At 49.0% G+C, this 19,597-nt stretch overlaps 1 protein-coding gene across 1 annotated transcript; it reads left to right on the top strand.

Moving 5' to 3' along the window:
- Nucleotides 1-8,501: 8,501 nt before the first annotated feature.
- On the top strand, nucleotides 8,502-15,257 carry WAS (WASP actin nucleation promoting factor). The gene is made up of 12 exons (XM_030846708.2): nucleotides 8,502-8,663; nucleotides 9,034-9,174; nucleotides 10,147-10,233; nucleotides 10,336-10,438; nucleotides 10,551-10,592; nucleotides 10,686-10,739; nucleotides 11,397-11,571; nucleotides 12,570-12,612; nucleotides 12,816-12,969; nucleotides 13,179-13,585; nucleotides 13,827-13,941; nucleotides 14,987-15,257. Exons 1-12 carry the CDS (start codon nucleotides 8,532-8,534, stop codon nucleotides 15,040-15,042), a joined length of 1,509 nt encoding a protein of 502 aa, XP_030702568.1. The 5' UTR covers nucleotides 8,502-8,531; the 3' UTR covers nucleotides 15,043-15,257.
- The last annotated feature ends 4,340 nt before the right edge of the window (nucleotides 15,258-19,597 follow it).

The following is a 19,597-nucleotide window of genomic DNA, read 5'->3' as shown; positions in this document are numbered from 1 at the left end:
GGATGAATATTTTTCTCTTTTTTTAATCCCTGCTCCCCAGAATGTCCTGGGCCTGTGTCTTGCTGCCCCATTCCATCATGTAGCTTGCCCCCCCCCACCCAGCTGCCTAAATACTCTTAAACATTGACAAAATACCTTTTAGTCATAAATCAAAGAAAATCAAAAAGTTTCATTTCTTTAAAAGATTTTGTGGGAACTTCCCTGGCGGTCCAGTAGTTAAGACTCTGCGCTTCCACTGCAGGGGGGTACAGATTCGATCCCTGGTCGGGGAACTAAGATCTCGAATGACGTGCACAGCGGCCAAAAAACAAAAATAGATTTTACTTTGATTTAAAAAGACCATTGTTGGCAACAAAGAAGTTTTTACTATATATATATTTTTTTAAAGATTTATTTTTGGCTGCGTCTGGTCTTAGTTGTAGCATGCAGGCTCTTCATGGTGGTGTGCAGGCTTCTTTCTAGTCGTGGTGCGACGATTTTCTCTTCTCTAGTTGTGGCGCGCAGGCTCCAGGGCACGTGGGCTCTGTGGTTTGCAGCACGCGGGCTGTCGTCCAGGCGCTCGAGCTCAGTAGTTGTGGCACGCGGGCTTAGTTGCCCCGCGGCATGTGGGATCTTAGTTCCCTGACCAGGGATGGAACCCGCGTCTCCTGCATTGTAAGGCGGATTCTTTACCACTGGACCACCAGGGAAGTCCCTCAAAGAAGTTTTTAAAGCTTCCTGTCCAACTTGTAGCACTCACACAAGCTATGCTAACACTATGCATATGTACACCTTTATCACCCAATTTTCTGAACGCTCTAGTGATTATAAGATTATAAACACACACAGTGGGTTCTCCCGTAATTGCCAAACTTAGCAGATTAAAAACAAAAAACTCTTTTTCTCTTCAAGTTGCCTATAATCAGGGTATAAACAAGTTGATGATGATGAAATCTGTATAATTTAAAGGGCTCCAGACATACAGTGCAAGCCATATTTTTGGAGGTTTTTTAAAAAAAGCATTTTATTTTATTCAAATAGGCTCATCTTTTTATTCATAAGCTAAAGATCTTCTTTTGTTTCCCTCTGTCTTCTTTAATTGTGTCACTTCGGGGTATATTTCTGTAATAGAGACTATATAGCTTATTGCATGTTGGGTTATACCATACTATAACCATTAGGGCAAGATCCCAAACAAAAACAATTCACCCCTCTCTATCTATGGCCCCTGAGTGGAGATATTAAATTGAAGTATGTATGTTACAAATCCAGTCACCATCAGAAAGAAACATTCAGTAATGACCAAGGGCCTACACTTTAACCAACCCTTTGATTTGTTCTACCCAGCACCCCAAGTGCCCATGTACACACTTACAATAACAATCTTCCTAGGATCAGAGCTGATACAAAGGCCAGCTTGTGTTTTCAGCAGTGGAGGCAGTGCTGGGCATAGACTTGGAATTTCCAAGCGAATTAAGGGAAACTTGTCCTATCTGGTGAAAGCAGGGGACTCAGGGATCAGCCTTCCTAAAATTTGGGGCACTGTGTTAAATTATCAGCAGTCTCCTCCAGGGAATTCCCTGGCGGTCCAATGGTTAGGACTCCACACTTTCACTGCGGATGGCCTGGGTTCAATCCCTGGTCGGGCACTAAGATCCCACAAGTGCCGCGGCACGGCAAAAAAAAAATAATAAATTAAAAAAACCCCCCAAAACCGTCCCCTCCCTTTCAGCATGTGACTGACTCAGGGCAGTGAACAGGGGCCCCACTGCTCCATCTATATCATCTATATCTATATCCCTATGAATCATGTATTTATTCATATTTTTTATAATTCATGTAATCTATATTTGTATTTTAATTTACATATATAATGTAAAAGTTGCAGACTTTAAAATCGGTAACTGGCTATATTGCCTATGATGTATATTAAATAACACATGTCAACATAGCAATCCTGTCCCATCTGAGCAGGCCTAATGCTCCAAAACCATCACTTTGCACATTGAATACTGGGTAAAGTGTTTATTCTCTTAAACACGTTTTGTCAAAGGCCTCGCCAGTTAGGGCTTTTAACTGCTGTAAGCTTTGTACCTGTTTTGTCAGTAAAATTAATAATTTTAGTACATCGTATTCGAAGACCACAAGATGTTCACTCTGCGATTTACGGTCTTGGGAGAGCCAGACACCCCACGGTGCCCGTCCTACTGCGGCAGGATTTAATTTTATTAAAGTAACTTCTGAGGGGCTTCCCTGGTGGCACAGTGGTTAAGAATCCACCTGCCAATGCAGGGGATACGGGTTTGAGCCCTGGTCCGGGAAGATCCCACATATGACGGAGCAACTAAGCCCATGCGCCACAACTACTGAGCCCGTGATCCACAACTACTGAGCCAGTGCACCTAGAGACCATGCTCCACAATAAGAGAAGCCACCGCAATGAGAAGCCCGTGCACTGCAACGAAGAGTAGCTCACTGCAACTAGAGAAAGCCTGCACGCGGCAACAAAGACCCAATGCAGCCAAAAACAAATAAATAAAATAAATTTATTTAAAAATTAAAAAATAATAAATTTTTAATTAAAAAAATAAAGTAACTTTTGAGAGTTTTCCTAAAACCCTAACTCAAAGAACGCTTTTTATTTTGAGTATAGAATAAATGAACGAAGAACCACGGCACAGGCATGAAAATCCTAGCGGGTGAGTTACAGAGTTTACGATTGTAACGCCCAGTGCACGAGGCGCCACGCCCTGATGTATGATCTTAGAAAACCCCAACAGTAAACTCCACCTTCTGCCCCTCCTACACTTGAACAATCTGAACTTCTGAGGCTGTATTCAAACCCACCACCCGAAATCCCCAAAGCCCGGCTTAAGTGGCCCGGAACACTGGACTGGCATCTACTGCGCATGCCTCGAACCCATGACTAATGGGAGCCCGGAGCAAGGGAGCGGAGGCGGGACTATATTATTCTCCGAACTCGCGTAGCTTCAAAGAACAACAAGGACGAGAACTCGGTCATCGACCAATCAGAGGCCACGGCGGTCTCCTGCTCTCCCCACCTGTGAGCCAATTGCCGGCTTCGGTGCGTCACGAGCTGCTTCGAAATTAAGGAATCGAGGGGGTGGTGAAAGTGGTTAAGATGGCAGATGTGAGAAGGCTGAGGGTGAGACCACAGAGTGAGGCTCGCCCGAAGCAGGTGGGAATCATCTTGGGACAAGCAGAATTGTGACACTCCCCTCTCCATTAGGGAATGAGGCAGCCGTCTTATCCCTCCCCCACAAACAAAATGGTATGTTGCAAGATGGCCACCCCCTCCGCAGTGGTATGATCCTGGGCGACAGTTCCATTTTGCGTTCCTCCCCACGCCCGCAGTGGTCCATTCCAGACTGCCCTGTTAACAGTCTTGGGCTCACACAGTCAAGGAAGTGGGCGGCCCTTGGGACCCACTGACCGGAAAGTTGAAACTCTTAGAGTCACGCACATTCGGGTGTGTATTCTTCTGGTGTCACAGACTGGGAAGTAGACACTTGGGGTCACAGATCGGGGTAGGGGGTAGGGAGTACCCATTTAGGGAAAGTTGGTGGTGACTTTGATGTTGTGGGCAGTGTAGGGACCAGGAGGGGACCTTTAGCTCCCCGGCTGGTCCGAGGTTAGCAGCACAAACCTAGAAGGGAAGGAGAGAGCTGGCTGGCACAGTGTTTTCCCGTGCAGGTGGGAGGAGTAGGGCAGGAAACATGTGGTGGGTGGGACCTCCGAGGTTGGCAGGGAGGTCTCCAGGAACATGTCACGGCCCTGGAAGAGTCTAGCTGGGCCCACACAATGGATCTCTGAGCTGGACTTTGCAGCAAGGAAAAGTAGAGAAAGGGCAGTGGGAAGGTGGCCGTGTTCGGTCTCTGACCATCCACCAATGGTGGTGGGACCTGAACGTCTGATGGAGGAGGGTGAGGAGAGGATTGGTGCAGGAGTGGGGAGAATGCTAGACTGAGGGAAGGATAGTTAATTCATCCAAGTTACTCAGCTATTCCATGAAAACAAACAACAATGCAAAATTATAACGTGTTAAGCTCTGCCCTCATCAGATGAATTATCTCATTTAATCTTCCCAATAGTCACTACTATTATTATCTCCACTTTATGGGTGAGAGAACTGAGGCACTGAGGGGTTACCAGACTTTAAACAGCTGGTAAGTGCCAGAGCCAGAGCCAGGCTGTAGGGCTCCAGAATCTGGTTCTATCCACTGAGCAATTCGTATCTCTACAGTCGTCTCTGCTTTTCTGTGCCCACCCTGTCCTCACTCCATCCTGACCAGGACTAGAAATCAGCCCCTCTCCTGAGGGCCCCTAAAGCACCCATTTGCCCATAGCATCAGTGAACAGTGTAGACATCTCTGTGGGAGGGGCTGGCCCCTGCACACTCTGAGCTGTTTTTCTTCCCTCTTTCCCCATGCAGGGAGGTGAAGAGAGGACAGGGGAGCCCAGTGGGAAGAGGGCAGTAAATCACAGCATAGATATCTAGACCGTACAACGATTATTCAACAAATATTGATTGAGCTTTTGCATGCAGGGTCTTATGCTAGGTGGTGGAGGTATGGCAATGAACAAGGCAGACGAGGGTCCGGTTCCTGCCTGCCCTGGAAGTGTTTGGGGAATTCCTGGTAGGCAGACTTTGGTTATCACAATGATGGAGGTGCTTTGGCATTGAATAGGCAGGGGCCTGAGATGCTGGGGGACAGCTCCACACCACCAAGGCTCGTAACATCCATGATTGTCATTTCTGGATGGTAAAAAGAGGCCTCCCAAAATGTTTCTTATGAAAAGGGAGCATTGGGTCCAAGGGTTGGGAACTGCTGTTTCCTTAGGCCTGTCCCCAGGAAGCACCCCTCAGTCAGGGGTAGGGAGGACCACGAGGGGCAGGAAGGAAGGGGGAGGAGAAGGATGGCATGGCAAAGGAAAATTTTGCCACCTTGGCCTCAGTTTGGCCTTTGAGGACAGCGGTAGTGAAACAGGAGGGAAAGGAGCAGGGCATAACTTTTAAAAGAATGGCATAGCCATAAGACATGACAAAAACTGACTAGAACCGACTAGGTGCAAGATGGTGGAAGATTCAACTTCCAGTAGACCTTGAGCCTCATTATACGCTCATTGTAATACGTTAGCATACACTAAATGACACATCCATCAGCGCCATGACAGTTCCAAAGCTGACCATAAAAGGTCTAAAATGGGTGGTGGCCCAATTCCTGGAAATCCCCGCCCCTTCCCCCAAACAGTTGGAATAATCCTCCCACTCATTAGCCTATGAAATCACCCAGCCCATAAAAACTAACCACGCTGTATTTCGGGGCCTCTCGCCTTCTGAGATGGCCCACACTCTGTAGAGTGCTTCTCCTAAGGCCATTCCTGCCTTTTGAGATGGACCGCATTCTGTCTGTGGAGTGTGTTTCTCTCTAAATAAATCCACTTCTTACCTATCACTTTGTCTCTCACTGAATTCTTTCTGTAAGGAGACATCAAGAACCTGAGCTTCATTAAGTTCTGAGACCAGGTGTGTGATCTCAATTAAAAGACAGTGGGTTCAAGTCCCAATCTGGGTTTTGGCTGGGTTCGAGTCCCAGCCTGTGGGTTCAAGTCCCAATCTCAGTTGTGCGCGATTTCAGCAGGACCCTGCCCATTCCTATATCTCCTCCGTGGGTTCAACCGCGTGGCAGTGACTGGGGTGTGGAAGACACTCCCATGTCTTATAACTGACAATGTCTTATTACCTACTCAGGACTTGAGGCATGGCAGTCAGAATCTTGTAAGCAATATCCCCTCAAAATAAAGCAAAATAAGCACAAGATATAAACAGGAAATGACTCTCTGTCTGGTGATCCCTGGGGGTTGGCAGAGAGAGGTGATGGGGGAGCATCAGGTGGGTGTAAGTTATTAGGCATATCCTGGTTCTTGGGGGTTCCTGGGTATTCACTGGATTACTAAGAAGTACGTTAAAACTTTTGCTCCCCTCTGTGGTGGGCTGACTTGTAAGTATTCAATCCACTCTCCTGCTTAGAACAACCAGAAAAGCTAGATTAGGGTTTTTGTTCTTTTTTAATCTATTTGAAGGTCCAGGAGAGCAAATTACCTTTGAGGTCATCACCTCACCAAATACTGTCATCCAGTACAGAAAAGCAAGAGTTGATGGGAACAAATAAAAGTAAAATAAACCAGCTCCAAATTATTAGTGCAGGTCACCAGAGCAATTCAATAATCTGAATAAGATGAAAAATGATTGTAAAATGATGAATAAATCACTGTTTTCCAGGGTGGGGAAACTCATTCTATTAGGGACTAAAATAATAAAAATCTACTTTAGGTTTTTCATTTGGAGAAAAATATAAGTTTTAAACCTGTCTGCTCCTTAGAAGAACAGGAAATATACAACTTTTAAATGTTAATTTACAAAATAACCAGCAAATGTAGCAGAGGTTTAAAGCCCCCTGATGTAGACTTAAAGGGGACAGATCTAGGAGCGGAGAAAGAAGGAGAACAAAAGACAGAGAAGGAGCAGAATAATTTTTTCTGGGGCCCCATGTGGCATTTAACAGTTTAGGAACCATTTCTCACATAATTGGCCTCAGCTCCACCACTCACAAGCTGTGTGACCTCAGGCAAGTTAGCTAAGCTTCTCTGGGCCTCAGCTTCCCTATCAGTAAAATGTAGATAGCTGGAGTGCTTACCTCAGGGGGTCGTCTGTGCCCATGAAATGAGTACATAAGTGTGAGGCACTTAGCTAAAGATCAGAAAACACTAAATCAAATTAGACATTAACCCCTCATTCATTCCTTCAAGAAACATTTATTGAGTGTCTAGTTAGTGCCAGATACTGAAGAGACGCCTGGCACACAGTGAGAGCTCAATGAACAGTGTCAACATGAATGAATGCAGTGGCTTCCTAAGGAAAAAGCAGGACCTTGCCCTAATGAACAGGCTGGAAGGGGCTCCAGGCCGGGAGGTATGAAATCACCCGGTAAGTTGGGAGCACCATTCGCTGGGTTGTGAACAGAGAAAGGAGGGAGGGAGGTTGGAATTGCCACACCAGAAGGGGCCTTGAGCCTAGGCTTAGGAGAGAAGCTTGGCACCTGCAGGTGTGGGAGCCATACAGGTTTCCAGGTAGGACTGTGGGTCCTACCTTGAGATGTGCTGTTTCCTTTCAGGTACCTGGGAATGCCAGGCACACCCCAGACATGCTCAGCTCCCCCAAGCTGCTGTATGCGTACCTGAGAACTTCACGTCTCCAAACAGGCAACAGGCCCAGGGAGGAGTGGGGACCGAGCTGGCATTCACTTGGGGAAACAGTCTGTCAAAGTTAGAGCTACGCAAACCCTACAACGCCCCAATTCCCATCCTGAGTGTGCATGCCTACGTGGACCAGGAGATGCATACAGGAGGGAACACAGCAGCCTTGCTGCCAACCACAAAAGCCAGAATCAGCTCAGATGTCTGTTAAGAGGAGAATATGAACAAATTGTACAGTAACACAATAGAATACTATATAGCAGTAACAGGCAAATATGAATCTTAGTAACAGAGCAGGCGTGGAGCATCCTGACGAAAAGTGCACACTCTGTACCCAGCCTGCCTGGCATGCAATCTGGGCTCTACCACTTGCTAGCTAGGACTACTGGGGAAATCATTTAACCACTCTGTGCCTCAGTTTCCCTCCATCAAATGGGCACGGTAAAAATTGTGTGTGTCCCCCGGGCTGATGTGAGGATTTCAATGAGTCAGTATTTAAATGAGTCAATATTTCAGAACAGTGCCTGACACACACGTTCAGTGCTACATGAATGTTTGTTAGATAAAAATAGAATGTTGAGTGGGGGGAAAGACAAGTCTCCAAATATCACATACTTTCAAAAGTTCAAAGGCAACAGCAACTAAACAAAATGTTGTTTAGGCATTTATATATGCTATAAAATCCGTTTCTTACAAAAAGGGGATGATAAGCAGCAAGTAATTTGGGAGCTGCAGGGAGGCAGGAGTAGGGATGGGGAAGATGAGCTGGGTGCGAGCAAGTTGTTGGGGTCTCAGGAGAGGGGTGGGATCCCAGGCGCTCGCTGTGTAATTAAAGGAAAAGCTTTAGCACAGCAACCCTTCAGCGCTAGGGGCCTTGGACCTCGGGCCCAGACTAACTAGATGCTTTGGGGAGGAAGGAGGCCGCCCAGCCCATGACTGCTCCCCGCCACACTGCAAAAATGCTGCAGTGGCCTAGCTCTTGCTGCCAGCCAACCAGGGGGAGGAGGGCCCGAGCTAGTTAGAGGGAGATGGGCCCCAGACAGTAAGAAAAAAGGAGGAGGACATGAGCTGGTCCAAAACATGGGTCTAACCAGTCAAATGGAGGAGGGCCCCAGTCTAAGGGAGGAGGAGGAGGCCAGGCCCACTGAGGGGCCCCTGGAGGACTTGTTTCCCTTGTGGTTTTTTGCACTTCCTGTTCCCCTGCTCGCTGCGAAAGTTCCTCTTCTTACCCTGCACTCAGAGCCTAGCCGGAGAGGACAAGGGCAGGAGGCACCATGAGTGGGGGCCCTTCGGGAGGCAGGCCTGGGGGCCGTGGAGGACCCGGGGTTCAGCAGAACATACCCTCCACCCTCCTCCAGGACCATGAGAACCAGCGACTCTTTGAGATGCTCGGACGGAAATGCTGGGTGAGCTGGGGATCTCCTGGCCCTCCCTGTCTCCCTTTCCTCTTCTTCCTCTCCTCCTCCTCTTCCGCCTCTTCATCTTCCCCATTCTCCCCCTCTCCTCCTTTCCCCTCCTTCCTCTCTCCTCATCTTCCCCATCCTCCTCTCTTTCTCTTTCTTCCCCTCCTCCTCTTCCTCTCCATCATCTCTCCTAGAATCCACTTACCCCCATTCACCAATCCCAGGAAGATCTCGATGTCCATTCAGTTTCCCTCTGGCTGCAGCTCTTCCTTCAGAGCCATGACAGCCATGGGCAAGGAAGGACCAGGTCTGGTTCCCAGACCCTCTGGCTGCCCCTGACCAGATTCCACTGAGTCCTGCTCTCCCCTCCCAGACGCTGGCCACCGCGGTTGTTCAGCTGTACCTGGCGCTGCCCCGTGGAGCCGAGCACTGGACCAAGGAACATTGTGGGGCTGTGTGCTTCGTGAAGGATAACCCCCAGAAGTCTTACTTCATTCGCCTTTACGGCCTTCAGGTGACCCCCGCCCCCCACTGGACAGACAACCCAGTTTTCAACCGACAAACCCAGAGCTGTGTCCATAGCCCTGAGCCCTCAGGCAGATCAATGAACCCCTGAGCCCCAGAACCAAAGACTTCATCCAAATGTCAACCTCTGGTTTGTCTTTCTAAGTCCGTGATGACTGACCCCAGAGTCTTCATGTCAAGATCTATAACCCCCAATATTAGTATACCTCCTAAGTCTGATCTGTTCCACAAACTCCAAAAAAATGAGTACTGTATTTTTACCTGAACCTCCAATCTGTTCGAAACTCAACATTTTGGGTCTCAGAAATCGCCCATCAAAACTCCTGAACTCCAGAATTCTGCCTAGCTCCTAAGTCATAAATCTGTTCCACAAATCCTCAACCTAAACTCTCTAAGCATAAACCCCAAATTCATCCTTCTAAACCATAAAGGTAGATCCAGTAGGACCACATCAAGATCCCAGGGCCATAAAATATTGACTAAACCCCTAAGCCATAACTCTGCTCCACAAACCTCAAATTGCACATACGTTGGCTAAACCCACCTCCAGAAAAACCTCCCAAGTCTATATGTCTGAACCTCAAATCTCAACCCCAACTCCTAATCCTGGAGCCCTACCTGCCCAAATGAAGGCCCCCATAAAAGGGGGGATTTGGGATGATTCTATGAATGGGCTCAGTTTCCTAGGACTAGAGTCCAAAATCCTCAAATTCAAGCCCCCAAGTTCCACATCTAGGGCCCTGGACCCCAAATCCAAATCTCTCACTGAAGTGTCTGATTCCCATACTGTACCCCAACCCTCCACATCTGACACCTAGACCCCCAACTCTCCGATGCAGAGCTGGAAATCTCCAAATCAGATCCCTGGGCCCCAAGTTTGTATACCATGTTCCCTGTCCAGAAAACAGAGGCCTGCCACCCAGGGCACGCCTCAGTGCCAGTGTGTTCCCCACTTCTCCAGGCTGGCCGGCTGCTCTGGGAACAGGAGCTGTACTCACAGCTGGTCTACTCCACTCCCACCCCCTTTTTCCACACCTTCGCTGGAGATGTAAGTGACCACCTAACCCCTGGGCCTCAGTTGGGGTGCAGGGAGGAGACGGGAAATGTGGGGGGGGCCTGGAAGGCCACTGACCCCCCCACGCACGTGCAGGACTGCCAAGCGGGGCTGAACTTCGCAGACGAGGGTGAGGCCCAGGCCTTCCGGACCCTGGTGCAGGAGAAGATACAAAAACGAAATCAGAGGCAAAGCGGAGGTGAGGAGGCCTTGGGGGAGGAAAAGAGGTTGAGCAGAAGTGAGCGCAAGAGTAGGGAGCTGGAAAAGCCCCTCTCATCGCTCTGGTTCCCAGTCCACCTGTCTCTCCACAGACAGGCGCCAGCTCCCCTCTCCACCAGTGCCAGCCAATGAAGGTGAGTCCTCTAGTGCAAGGAAGAGTAAGAAGGGGCTAGCCCAGGAGCCTGTGGCAGGGTTGCGATAGCTCTCTACCCATTCCGTCTTCCCAGAGAGAAGAGGAGGGCTCCCACCCCTGCCCCCACACCCAGGTGGAGACCAAGGGGGTGAGTGCTATTCTTCCCTGTGTCTCTACATGGGCAGGTGGTGGGGGGGTGAATGGATACACAGGTGGGGAGTGGGTGGATGGATGAGCAGGTGGGTGGGTGCAGCAATAAGTGGGTGAATGTGTGGGTGGATGGATTGGTGGTGGAAAGATGGTTGAACGGGGGCATGAATTGATGGAAGGATGAAAATATAGATAGATGTATAAGTGGGTGTAGAGATGTATAGGTGAGTGGGTATGTGGATAAATGGATGAATACATGGATGGATGATTGAATAAATTAATTAATGAATGAGTGATTGAATGAATTCGGTAGTGAATAAATGAATAAGTGACAACATTTCAATCGGTGAAGAAAGTAACTATTGAATGAGTGAACAAATAATTTAACAAATTAGTCGATGAGCCAGTGAATAAATGAGTCAGTACTTAAGTGATAAGCATGAGTAAATAAATTAATTAATTAATCAGTGAATGTATGGATGGTTTGTGGCACCCACCCAGCCGCTTCTCCATAAACCCTATCTGGACCCCTCATCCACTCCCTCCATGACCATCAAACACACAGATTCCCTCAACCATCTTCCTGTCTCTTGCTCCTATGCTCTGGTTGGTAGGTAAATGGGTCAGTGGCCCATTCACCCATTTTTCCCCACAGGCCCAGCAGCTGGCTCACTGTCCCTGGGGCTGGTGACAGTGGACATCCAGAACCCAGACATCACGAATTCACGATACCGTGGGCTCCCTGCACCTGGGCCTGGTCCAGGTGATAAGAAACGCTCAGGGAAGAAAAAGATCAGCAAGGCTGATATTGGTGCACCCAGTGGATTCAAGTGAGAATCTCTCCCCAGTGGGCCCACAGATCCTGGGGGTGGGGGAGCAGATGAGCAGGTGGATAGGAGGATAGTTGAGTGGATGGAAGGATGGGAAAATGGATGGGTGGGTGGGGGAGTAGGTAGATGAGTGGATGGGTAGGTGGGTGGGTTCAAAGCCGGGGACTAGGGAGAGGCACCAAAGGCACCAAGGTTCCCAACTTTTACAGAGGCAGTCACTCTCCGGGCCATGCAACTACAATTCATGACTCAGAGAGTGAATGCCTCCTGAAATTTTGCTCCTCACTCACCTCAAGCTAGTCCCACCCTAGTCCCACCCTGGGTGGGCTGGTGGGTGAGTGGATCGGTGGGTAGATGGATAATTGGATGAATGAATGAATGGGTGGATTGGAGAATGAATGGATGGGTAAATGGGAAATGGGTAGGTAGATGGATGGGTGAGTGGATGAGTATGTGGTCTGATAGGTATATAGGCTGATTTGTTCACAGACAAGGTGGATGGGGATGGATAGGTGGTCAGATATATGGATGAATGGACAGTTCAATGGGTAAATGGACAGAAGTGTGTGGTTGAATGGGTAGTCAAGTGAGTGAATGGATGGAAAGATGGGCACATGGGTAGATGGATGGGTGGATGGACAAGTGTGGGTTAGGACAGATTGGTGGACAAATGGGTAAATAGATGTGTGTGGACAGATGAGTGGGGAGACAAATGTATATAGATCAATGGTCCTACAGGTGAATGTGAATGGCTACGTGGGCAAATAGATGGGTGGATGGATGGTGGAAAGAGGGCTGGGCGGACAGATGGGTACCACAAACTATGGACCCCTTCTAGTTCCATAACTACTGCTCTCACTCCTTCATTCACTTAAGACTCATACGTTAATTCTGGCCCCTCAGAGTCCCTCTGGGCAGGAGAGGGCAAGAGGGCTTCACTAGGAAGAGAGGGAAGGAAGGGCCGTGGGGCTTCACTGGGGTCTCCTCACCTCCCCCAGACATGTCAGCCACGTGGGGTGGGACCCCCAGAATGGATTTGACGTGAGTAACTCCAAAGTCCCCTGGACCCCACTCAACTCCCACCTACCTTTCCATAGTCCACTGCTCCAGACCTACTCCCCAGACCCCACCCTTCCCACACCCCTCTTAGATCCCTCTCTGGGGTGGACCCCATGATAATCTGTGCCCCTTCCCTCCCCACCTTATTCTCACACCCCTGCCCCGGCCTTTTACCTCCTGGGCAGGTGAACAATCTGGACCCAGATCTGCGGAGCCTGTTCTCCAGGGCTGGAATCAGTGAGGCCCAGCTCACTGACGCGGAGACCTCCAAATTTATCTATGACTTCATTGAGAACCAGGGTGGGCTGGAGGCTGTGCGGAAGGAGATGAGGCGCCAGGGTGAGCCCCCCTCTTTCTGGACACCCCCTTCTTCTCCAACCCTGGTAGCTGATCTCTAAGAGATACATTGCAGGCACTCAGTCCTCATGGAAACCCCTATACCGCTCAAATTGGGAGTTGGTCGGTTAGGATACCCATTTTACAAATGAGCAAAACTGAGGCTCTAAAGAAAACTATAATAATAGCTCTGTGTTATCTTTCCCCCTCAGAGCCGCTTCCACCGCCCCCACCACCATCCCGAGGAGGGAACCAGCCCCCCCGGCCCCCAGCTGTGGGGAGTAACAAGGGTCGCTCTGGCCCACTACCCCCTGTACCTTCGGGAGGTGCTCCTCCCCCGCCAACTCCCCGGGGACCCCCACCACCGGGCCGAGGGGGCCCTCCGCCACCACCCCCTCCAGCCACTGGACGCTCTGTACCACCGCCCCCTCCCCCCCCTGGAGCTGGGGGGCCGCCCCTGCCTCCGCCACCACCACCACCACCGCCACCACCCAGCTCTGGGGTCGGACCGATCGCTCCCCCACCCCCTCCTCCTCTGGGGCTTGTGGGGGGCCTGGCCCCTGGTGGGGGTCGGGGGGCGCTTTTGGATCAAATCCGGCAGGGAATTCAGCTGAACAAGGTGAGGGCCGGCGTGATGGAGGATTGGGGGACTGGGACTCTGGGGTGTGCTGCACAAGTCAGGATATTAGGGGGCCAGGGCCGAGACTGATGGGGGTCCCAGGATTTGGGGGTTGAGTGATAGGGTTGGGAGGTTGGTGGGGAGACTGGAGTGTGTGGGAGGAGAAAGGATGATGAGGGGCGGGGAGAAGCACTTCTCTCACAGGCCCTGAGCCTTGTGTGCTGGACCCTGCTTGCTGCAGACCCCTGGGGCCCCAGAGAGCTCAGCGCTGCAACCGCCACCTCAGAGCTCCGAGGGGCTGGTGGGGGCCCTGATGCACGTGATGCAGAAGAGAAGCAGAGCCATCCACTCCTCGGGTAAGAGCTCCCCCTCCCCTGAGAGCCTGCCATTCGGAGCCCATCCTGCCAGGACCCCGACCCTGGTTCCCAGCTAGTGTCAGCCTAAAAACACCCCTAACAGCCACCATCAATAGTAACATTAGCCCATATGTTGATGAGAGCATGAACATGAATCTTTTATCAGTCTCTTTTTCTACAACGTTAACTGTCATTATGTAACAGTAATATGATTAACTCCATCTATCTTTGACAATAGTATTAACATTAATCCCATATGTTCAATAGTATTAACATTAGCCGCTATGTGATGATAATATTATAAGGAGCCCCCATCTTTGACCATCATATTGACTCTAACTCCATGTGTCAACAGAGTAACCTTAACACATTATGTGATAATATTATAACTAACCCAATCTTTTACAATAATGTTGACATTAATCCCTTAATGTGTCAACAATATTGTCATTATATGACAATTATATGAGGATAATATTAACCTCAACCTATTATGTGACAATAATATAATTAACTCCAACTTTGACAATAATACTAACATCAACCCCAGAGTCTGTTCACAAGATAAACATGAATCCATTACATGACAATATCATAACGAACCTCATCTTTTGACCATGACATCATCATTAACCCCATTCCGTGTCAACAATGTTAACCTTAACCCATTATGAAACCATAATATTGTAATTTCCTCCACCTTGGCTAATATTTAAATCCACCCCATTAAGTGATAAGTCTGTTAAAATCAACCCTTTGTATGACAATAATATCCCAACTAACCACACATTTTTGACAATAATATTAACCTCAACTCCAACTAGAACCCAGACCCCAGCTATAGTCCCTACCTTGCCCCTAAATCTCCCTCCTCTGAGGGGGTCCCTTCTTCATCCAACACACAGGCCCCAGATCTAATTTCCAAGCATGAGATCTCAGTCCCCCAGGATCCTGAGCCCCAACCTCCCAGGTCCTAGTAACCCCCCTCCCTAGGGCTTTTGAACCCTCCTGCCCATCCTGAGTTCTACTCTCTCTCTCCCTCTAGACGAAGGGGAGGACCAGGCTGGCGATGACGATGAGGATGATGAATGGGACGACTGAGTCACCACCCCCCTCACTGTTCTGTGCTCACTCCCTTGGCAGCCCTGCTCGCCACCCTCCACTTCCAGGCCCCTAAGCCCTGTTTCTTCTCCACCCACCCCTTCAATGCTGTTGTCTCTGACTGCCCCCCCAATACTCACCCTAGCAATAGTAGGGGACCTTTTTATACAAACTTTCTCAGTTCTCCTCACTCAAGGATTTTTAAACAAAAATAAAATAACTGTCTTTTTGTTTCTTTAAATCTTACTTCCTTTATATTCCAAATGTGGGAATTTGGGGTCCTTTTTCCCCAAAGTCCCTTTTATTCCCATTTCATTTATTTAACCTTATAGGTATACATTCATTTATTCCCTCGGTCATTTAGCCTGTACTTCTTTGTTTCCTTCTGCCCTTTTTTCTTTCCACAGATATTTTTACCAGGAACTACTTTAGGGGCTAGGGATAAGGCAGTGGGGAAAAAACAACAAAAATTCTTGGTCTTCTGAGGTCAACATTCTAGGGCAGAAGACACACAAGAAACAAGGAATTAAATCAAAACAAAAGATAGTTATAGGACTTCCCTGGTGGCGCAGTGGTTAAGAATCCGCCGGCCAATGCAGGGGACACGGGTTCGAGCCCTGGTCCGGGAAGATCCTACATGCCGCGGAGCAACTAAACCCGTGCTCCACAACTATTGGGCCTGCACTCTAGAGCCCACGAGCCACAACTACTGAGCCCGCGTGCCACAACTACTGAAGCCCGCGCACCTAGAGCTCGTGCTCGTCAACAAGAGAAGCCACCGCAATGAGAAGTCTGTGCATGGCAACGAAGAGTAGCCCCCACTCGCCCCAACAAGAGAAAGCCTGCGTGCAGCAACAAAGACCCAACACAGCCAAAAAATAAAATTAATTAATTTTTTAAAAAGATAGTCATAGATCATGATAAGTGCTATGATGTGCTGAGGGGAAGTGACATTAAGATGGAATGTTCAAGGAAAGCCACTTAGAGGAGGTGACCGTTATTCTGGATCTAAAGAGAGAGGAATCAACCATGTGAATATTTGAGGAGAAGGGCATTCCAGGCAGAGGAAACAGCCAGTGCAAAGACCCTGAGGTGGGAAAAAGCTTGGTGTGAGGCTGAGTGTGGTGAATGTGTGAGAGAGTTATTTGTTCAATCACTTATTTTTTTTTTAAAAGTTCAATCAACATAATATTAGATCAAGAGAGTACTTGATGGTCAGACTTCCCCATTCTCCATGCACACAACTCACACACTACGATCCTGATGGGCAGGATCTCCCTCTCAATTTTAAAATTTGGTTCTGCCCAGTTCCCAGTGCAAACCAAGTCCTGGCCAATGGCAATGGAAGAAGCAAAAATTTAATAATCAGATAGATCTGCTCTAGAACCCGGGCAAGATGCCTCACCTCTGAGCCTCAGTTTCCTCATCTATACAATGGAGGCAACAATATGTAACCTTTTCCAACTGGGATCCCACTGGGTCACCCTCGTCCTCTAGAACTTTCTCTCCAGGAAAAAAAAAAGCACAACTCAAAACTGTCCGTGGTGTTTAAAGCTGTTTCCAAAGGAGTAATTAGAAACTCTTGTACATCAAAGCCTAGAATAGAGGTGGCTACTCCTTCCCATTTCTGAAACCTGGTGGATTCAAGATCTCAGATTTCCTACCTTTAGAGGAAGAAGAAAGCGGGGAGGAAGATAAAGGTGAGGAGGAATTCAAAGAGGGCAGACTTCTTCCATCTGCAAGACTAGTGGAAGAATTTCTGAACCATCCAAGGGCAGCTTGAGGGTTTAGGGGAGGGCAGAGGTGTGGGGAGTGGAGCTGGCTTTGCCCCTTAAGAATTCTCCCACAGCCGTGGAAGCTGGAGAAGGGGGGAGCCTCAGGTTCCCTTTAATTCTTTCATTACTCTTCATCCCCTACTCCACTACCCACCCAACCCTGGTCGGTTCCCATGGCGAGCACTGAGTCTAGGAAGGGCCTATCATATCACTTCTCCCCCACCTCCCCTCGCCAAACCCAGAGTTCTGTAACCCCTTGGGCAGGCTTTGTCCTGGAAAAGACCTTACATCACACAACCTCTGAAGCCCCAGGAGCACAGGCTAGAGCAAGCACAGACCTGTGGTAAAAGAGTTGACTGTGGGTGAGTTGCTTGACCTCCCTGGGACTCAGTTTCCTCAGTCTTTAAAATGAAGATAAAAATTAAAGTAGATGGTGTCTGCAAAGTTCCTGCCTCCTTGTAGGCATCTATAAGCATCAGATGCTGCTACTGCTGTTGTTACTATTGTTATTACTGGGTGTCCCTGATCTTGAGTCACCATTGATTACAAAATGCATCGTTATTCTATGTATCGCTAAGAAAGACAAAAAAGTACTGCCAATTAAATTATGACCCATCAGCGCTTGTAAGACACAGCCTGATTCCAGAGATGTTAAAAAATTAAATGCTTCTGGAGCCCTGGCTGGTGATGTTGTTCCTTAACCTGCATTCTGGCTCCACATGTATGTTCACTTGTGAAACTCATGACATGGGTCACCCATGGTCTATGAGCTTTCTGTATGTGTGGTACAGTCCATGTGAGGTTTACATTAAAAGCAGGTCAAACTTGTGCAGCTTGGAATGGATAAAACCTTGTATTGGCCTCACACTGGGAGATGCAGTATACACAGCTAGGCACTAAATTAATTCTGAATGAACAGACGAGTGGCTGGGAGTAGGACACAGTAATAACAGGGTAGCCTCTTACTTTGAGGTCTCTTGAAAAGGTGCTAGTCCAGAAAGATTCATTTTCTTTTGTTTTATAAATTTGTTTATTGTATTTATTTTATTTTTGACTGGGTTGGGTCTTCGTTGCTGTGCGCGGGCTTTCTCTAGTTGCGGCGAGCAGGGGCTACTCTCTTCATTGCGGTGCACAGGCTTCTCATTGCAGTGGCTTCTCTTGTTGCGGAGCACAGGCTCTAGGCACGTGGGCTTCAGTAGTTGTGGCACGTGGGCTCAGTAGTTGTGGCTCGCGGGCTCCAGAGTGCAGGCTCAGTAGTTGTGGGGCACAGGTTTAGTTGCTCCACGGCATGTGGGATCTTCCCGGACCAGGGCTCGAACCTGTGTCCTCTGCACTGGCAGGCGGATTCTTAACCACTGCGCCACCAGGGAAGCCCCAGAAAGATTCATTTTCTAGATGAGTAGGAGATGCCCACCCAAGGTCATTCATCCGAGGTTTTACAGATGCAGAAACTGCCTAAGGTCACACACTTTAGTAAATGGTGGAGCTGGGATTGAACCCAGGTACTTGGGCTCTAGAATCCAAGCCTTTACCCACTACACTGTACTGTTTGGGGAAGACCAAGGGATGCTTCCCAAAACCCATAAACCTCTACATTTTCCCCTAGATTCAGGCAGAAAGAGGTCATGCCTTAAACCACTTTCGTGGGTTGGACAAGCCTCCTGGACTCCTGGGATTGGGAGGGTCCTGCCTGCCGGGGGAGACTGGGGGCATGTGAGGACCAGCATCGGACTCTGTTCTAGAAGGAATAAGGGAGGGAAGGGGAATCTATGGTGGGACTTCACTGTTAACTGTTCCACTCACGGCAAGCAGGGACTAATGGAACCTCAGCCTGACCAGCCATTTATCCAACCGGTGCACAGGTGGACTGGCAGGCACAGAATAACCGTTTGGTTAACTGTATAACCGTTTGGTTGACTACATAACTCATGGACTGACAGGGAGAGGGGCAATTTTAGGAAATGACAGTGCAGTTTCCTGACACTGTGAGCTACTGAAAATCGAACTGAATTACAGCCCGCCTGGGACAGGCTGGGGCTGGTGACCTGATGGTGCAAAAGATGGGCAGCCTCCTGAGGGACTTACAGGCTGGCTGACTGATGATCCACGCTGCTGCTGCCTGCCTCGGTGGCAGGATGTTGCAAATGGCTGACTTGTTAGGAATCACACCCAGCCCGAGGGGCTGTCTGGATGTTACACTGTCTGGCGATGTGTAAAGGAGATCTACCCTGAGGGAATTTCAGGCTGACTGATGGACAGATCTGTGGCCGCCTGATAGGCAACTGTATCTGGTGACTGACTGTCTATCCTGACCAAATCACAGCATGCTTGACAGACTGTGTGGCCAGTCGGATGCTGAGAATGGCTACCTGGCTGACTGATATGAGGGGCAGACTGAATGAGTCACAGACCAGCTGACCCACTGAAAGATGAGTATAGCTGCCTGACCCCATGGCTGTCCATGGATAGAATCACAGCCGCCCCAAGAGGGCCCCGGGGTCAGAGGCTGCTGACTGACCGACCAATGGGGGGCATGCCTTGCCTGAGAAATGACAGATTGTTGACGACTGACAGGTTGCCTGGAGGCTTTAGCTGCTGTGACTACGTGCTCTGAGGGAATAAAGTGCCTGATCATGGTGTGAATGAGGAGGAACCTGAGGGAATTACAGAGTGACCAACTGACTGTGGAGAGCGTGACTGCCAGGGCTACATTAGATGCTGACAATGACAGCCTGTCCTGACATAATCACAGCCAGCCCGAGGACCCGGCTGTGGCTTCC

This window comes from Globicephala melas, chromosome X (assembly GCF_963455315.2).
Source record: "Globicephala melas chromosome X, mGloMel1.2, whole genome shotgun sequence".
Classification (NCBI taxonomy): domain Eukaryota; kingdom Metazoa; phylum Chordata; class Mammalia; order Artiodactyla; family Delphinidae; genus Globicephala; species Globicephala melas.
Note: the sequence above shows the minus strand (reverse complement) of the source record. Positions and strands in the feature narration are given on the sequence as shown.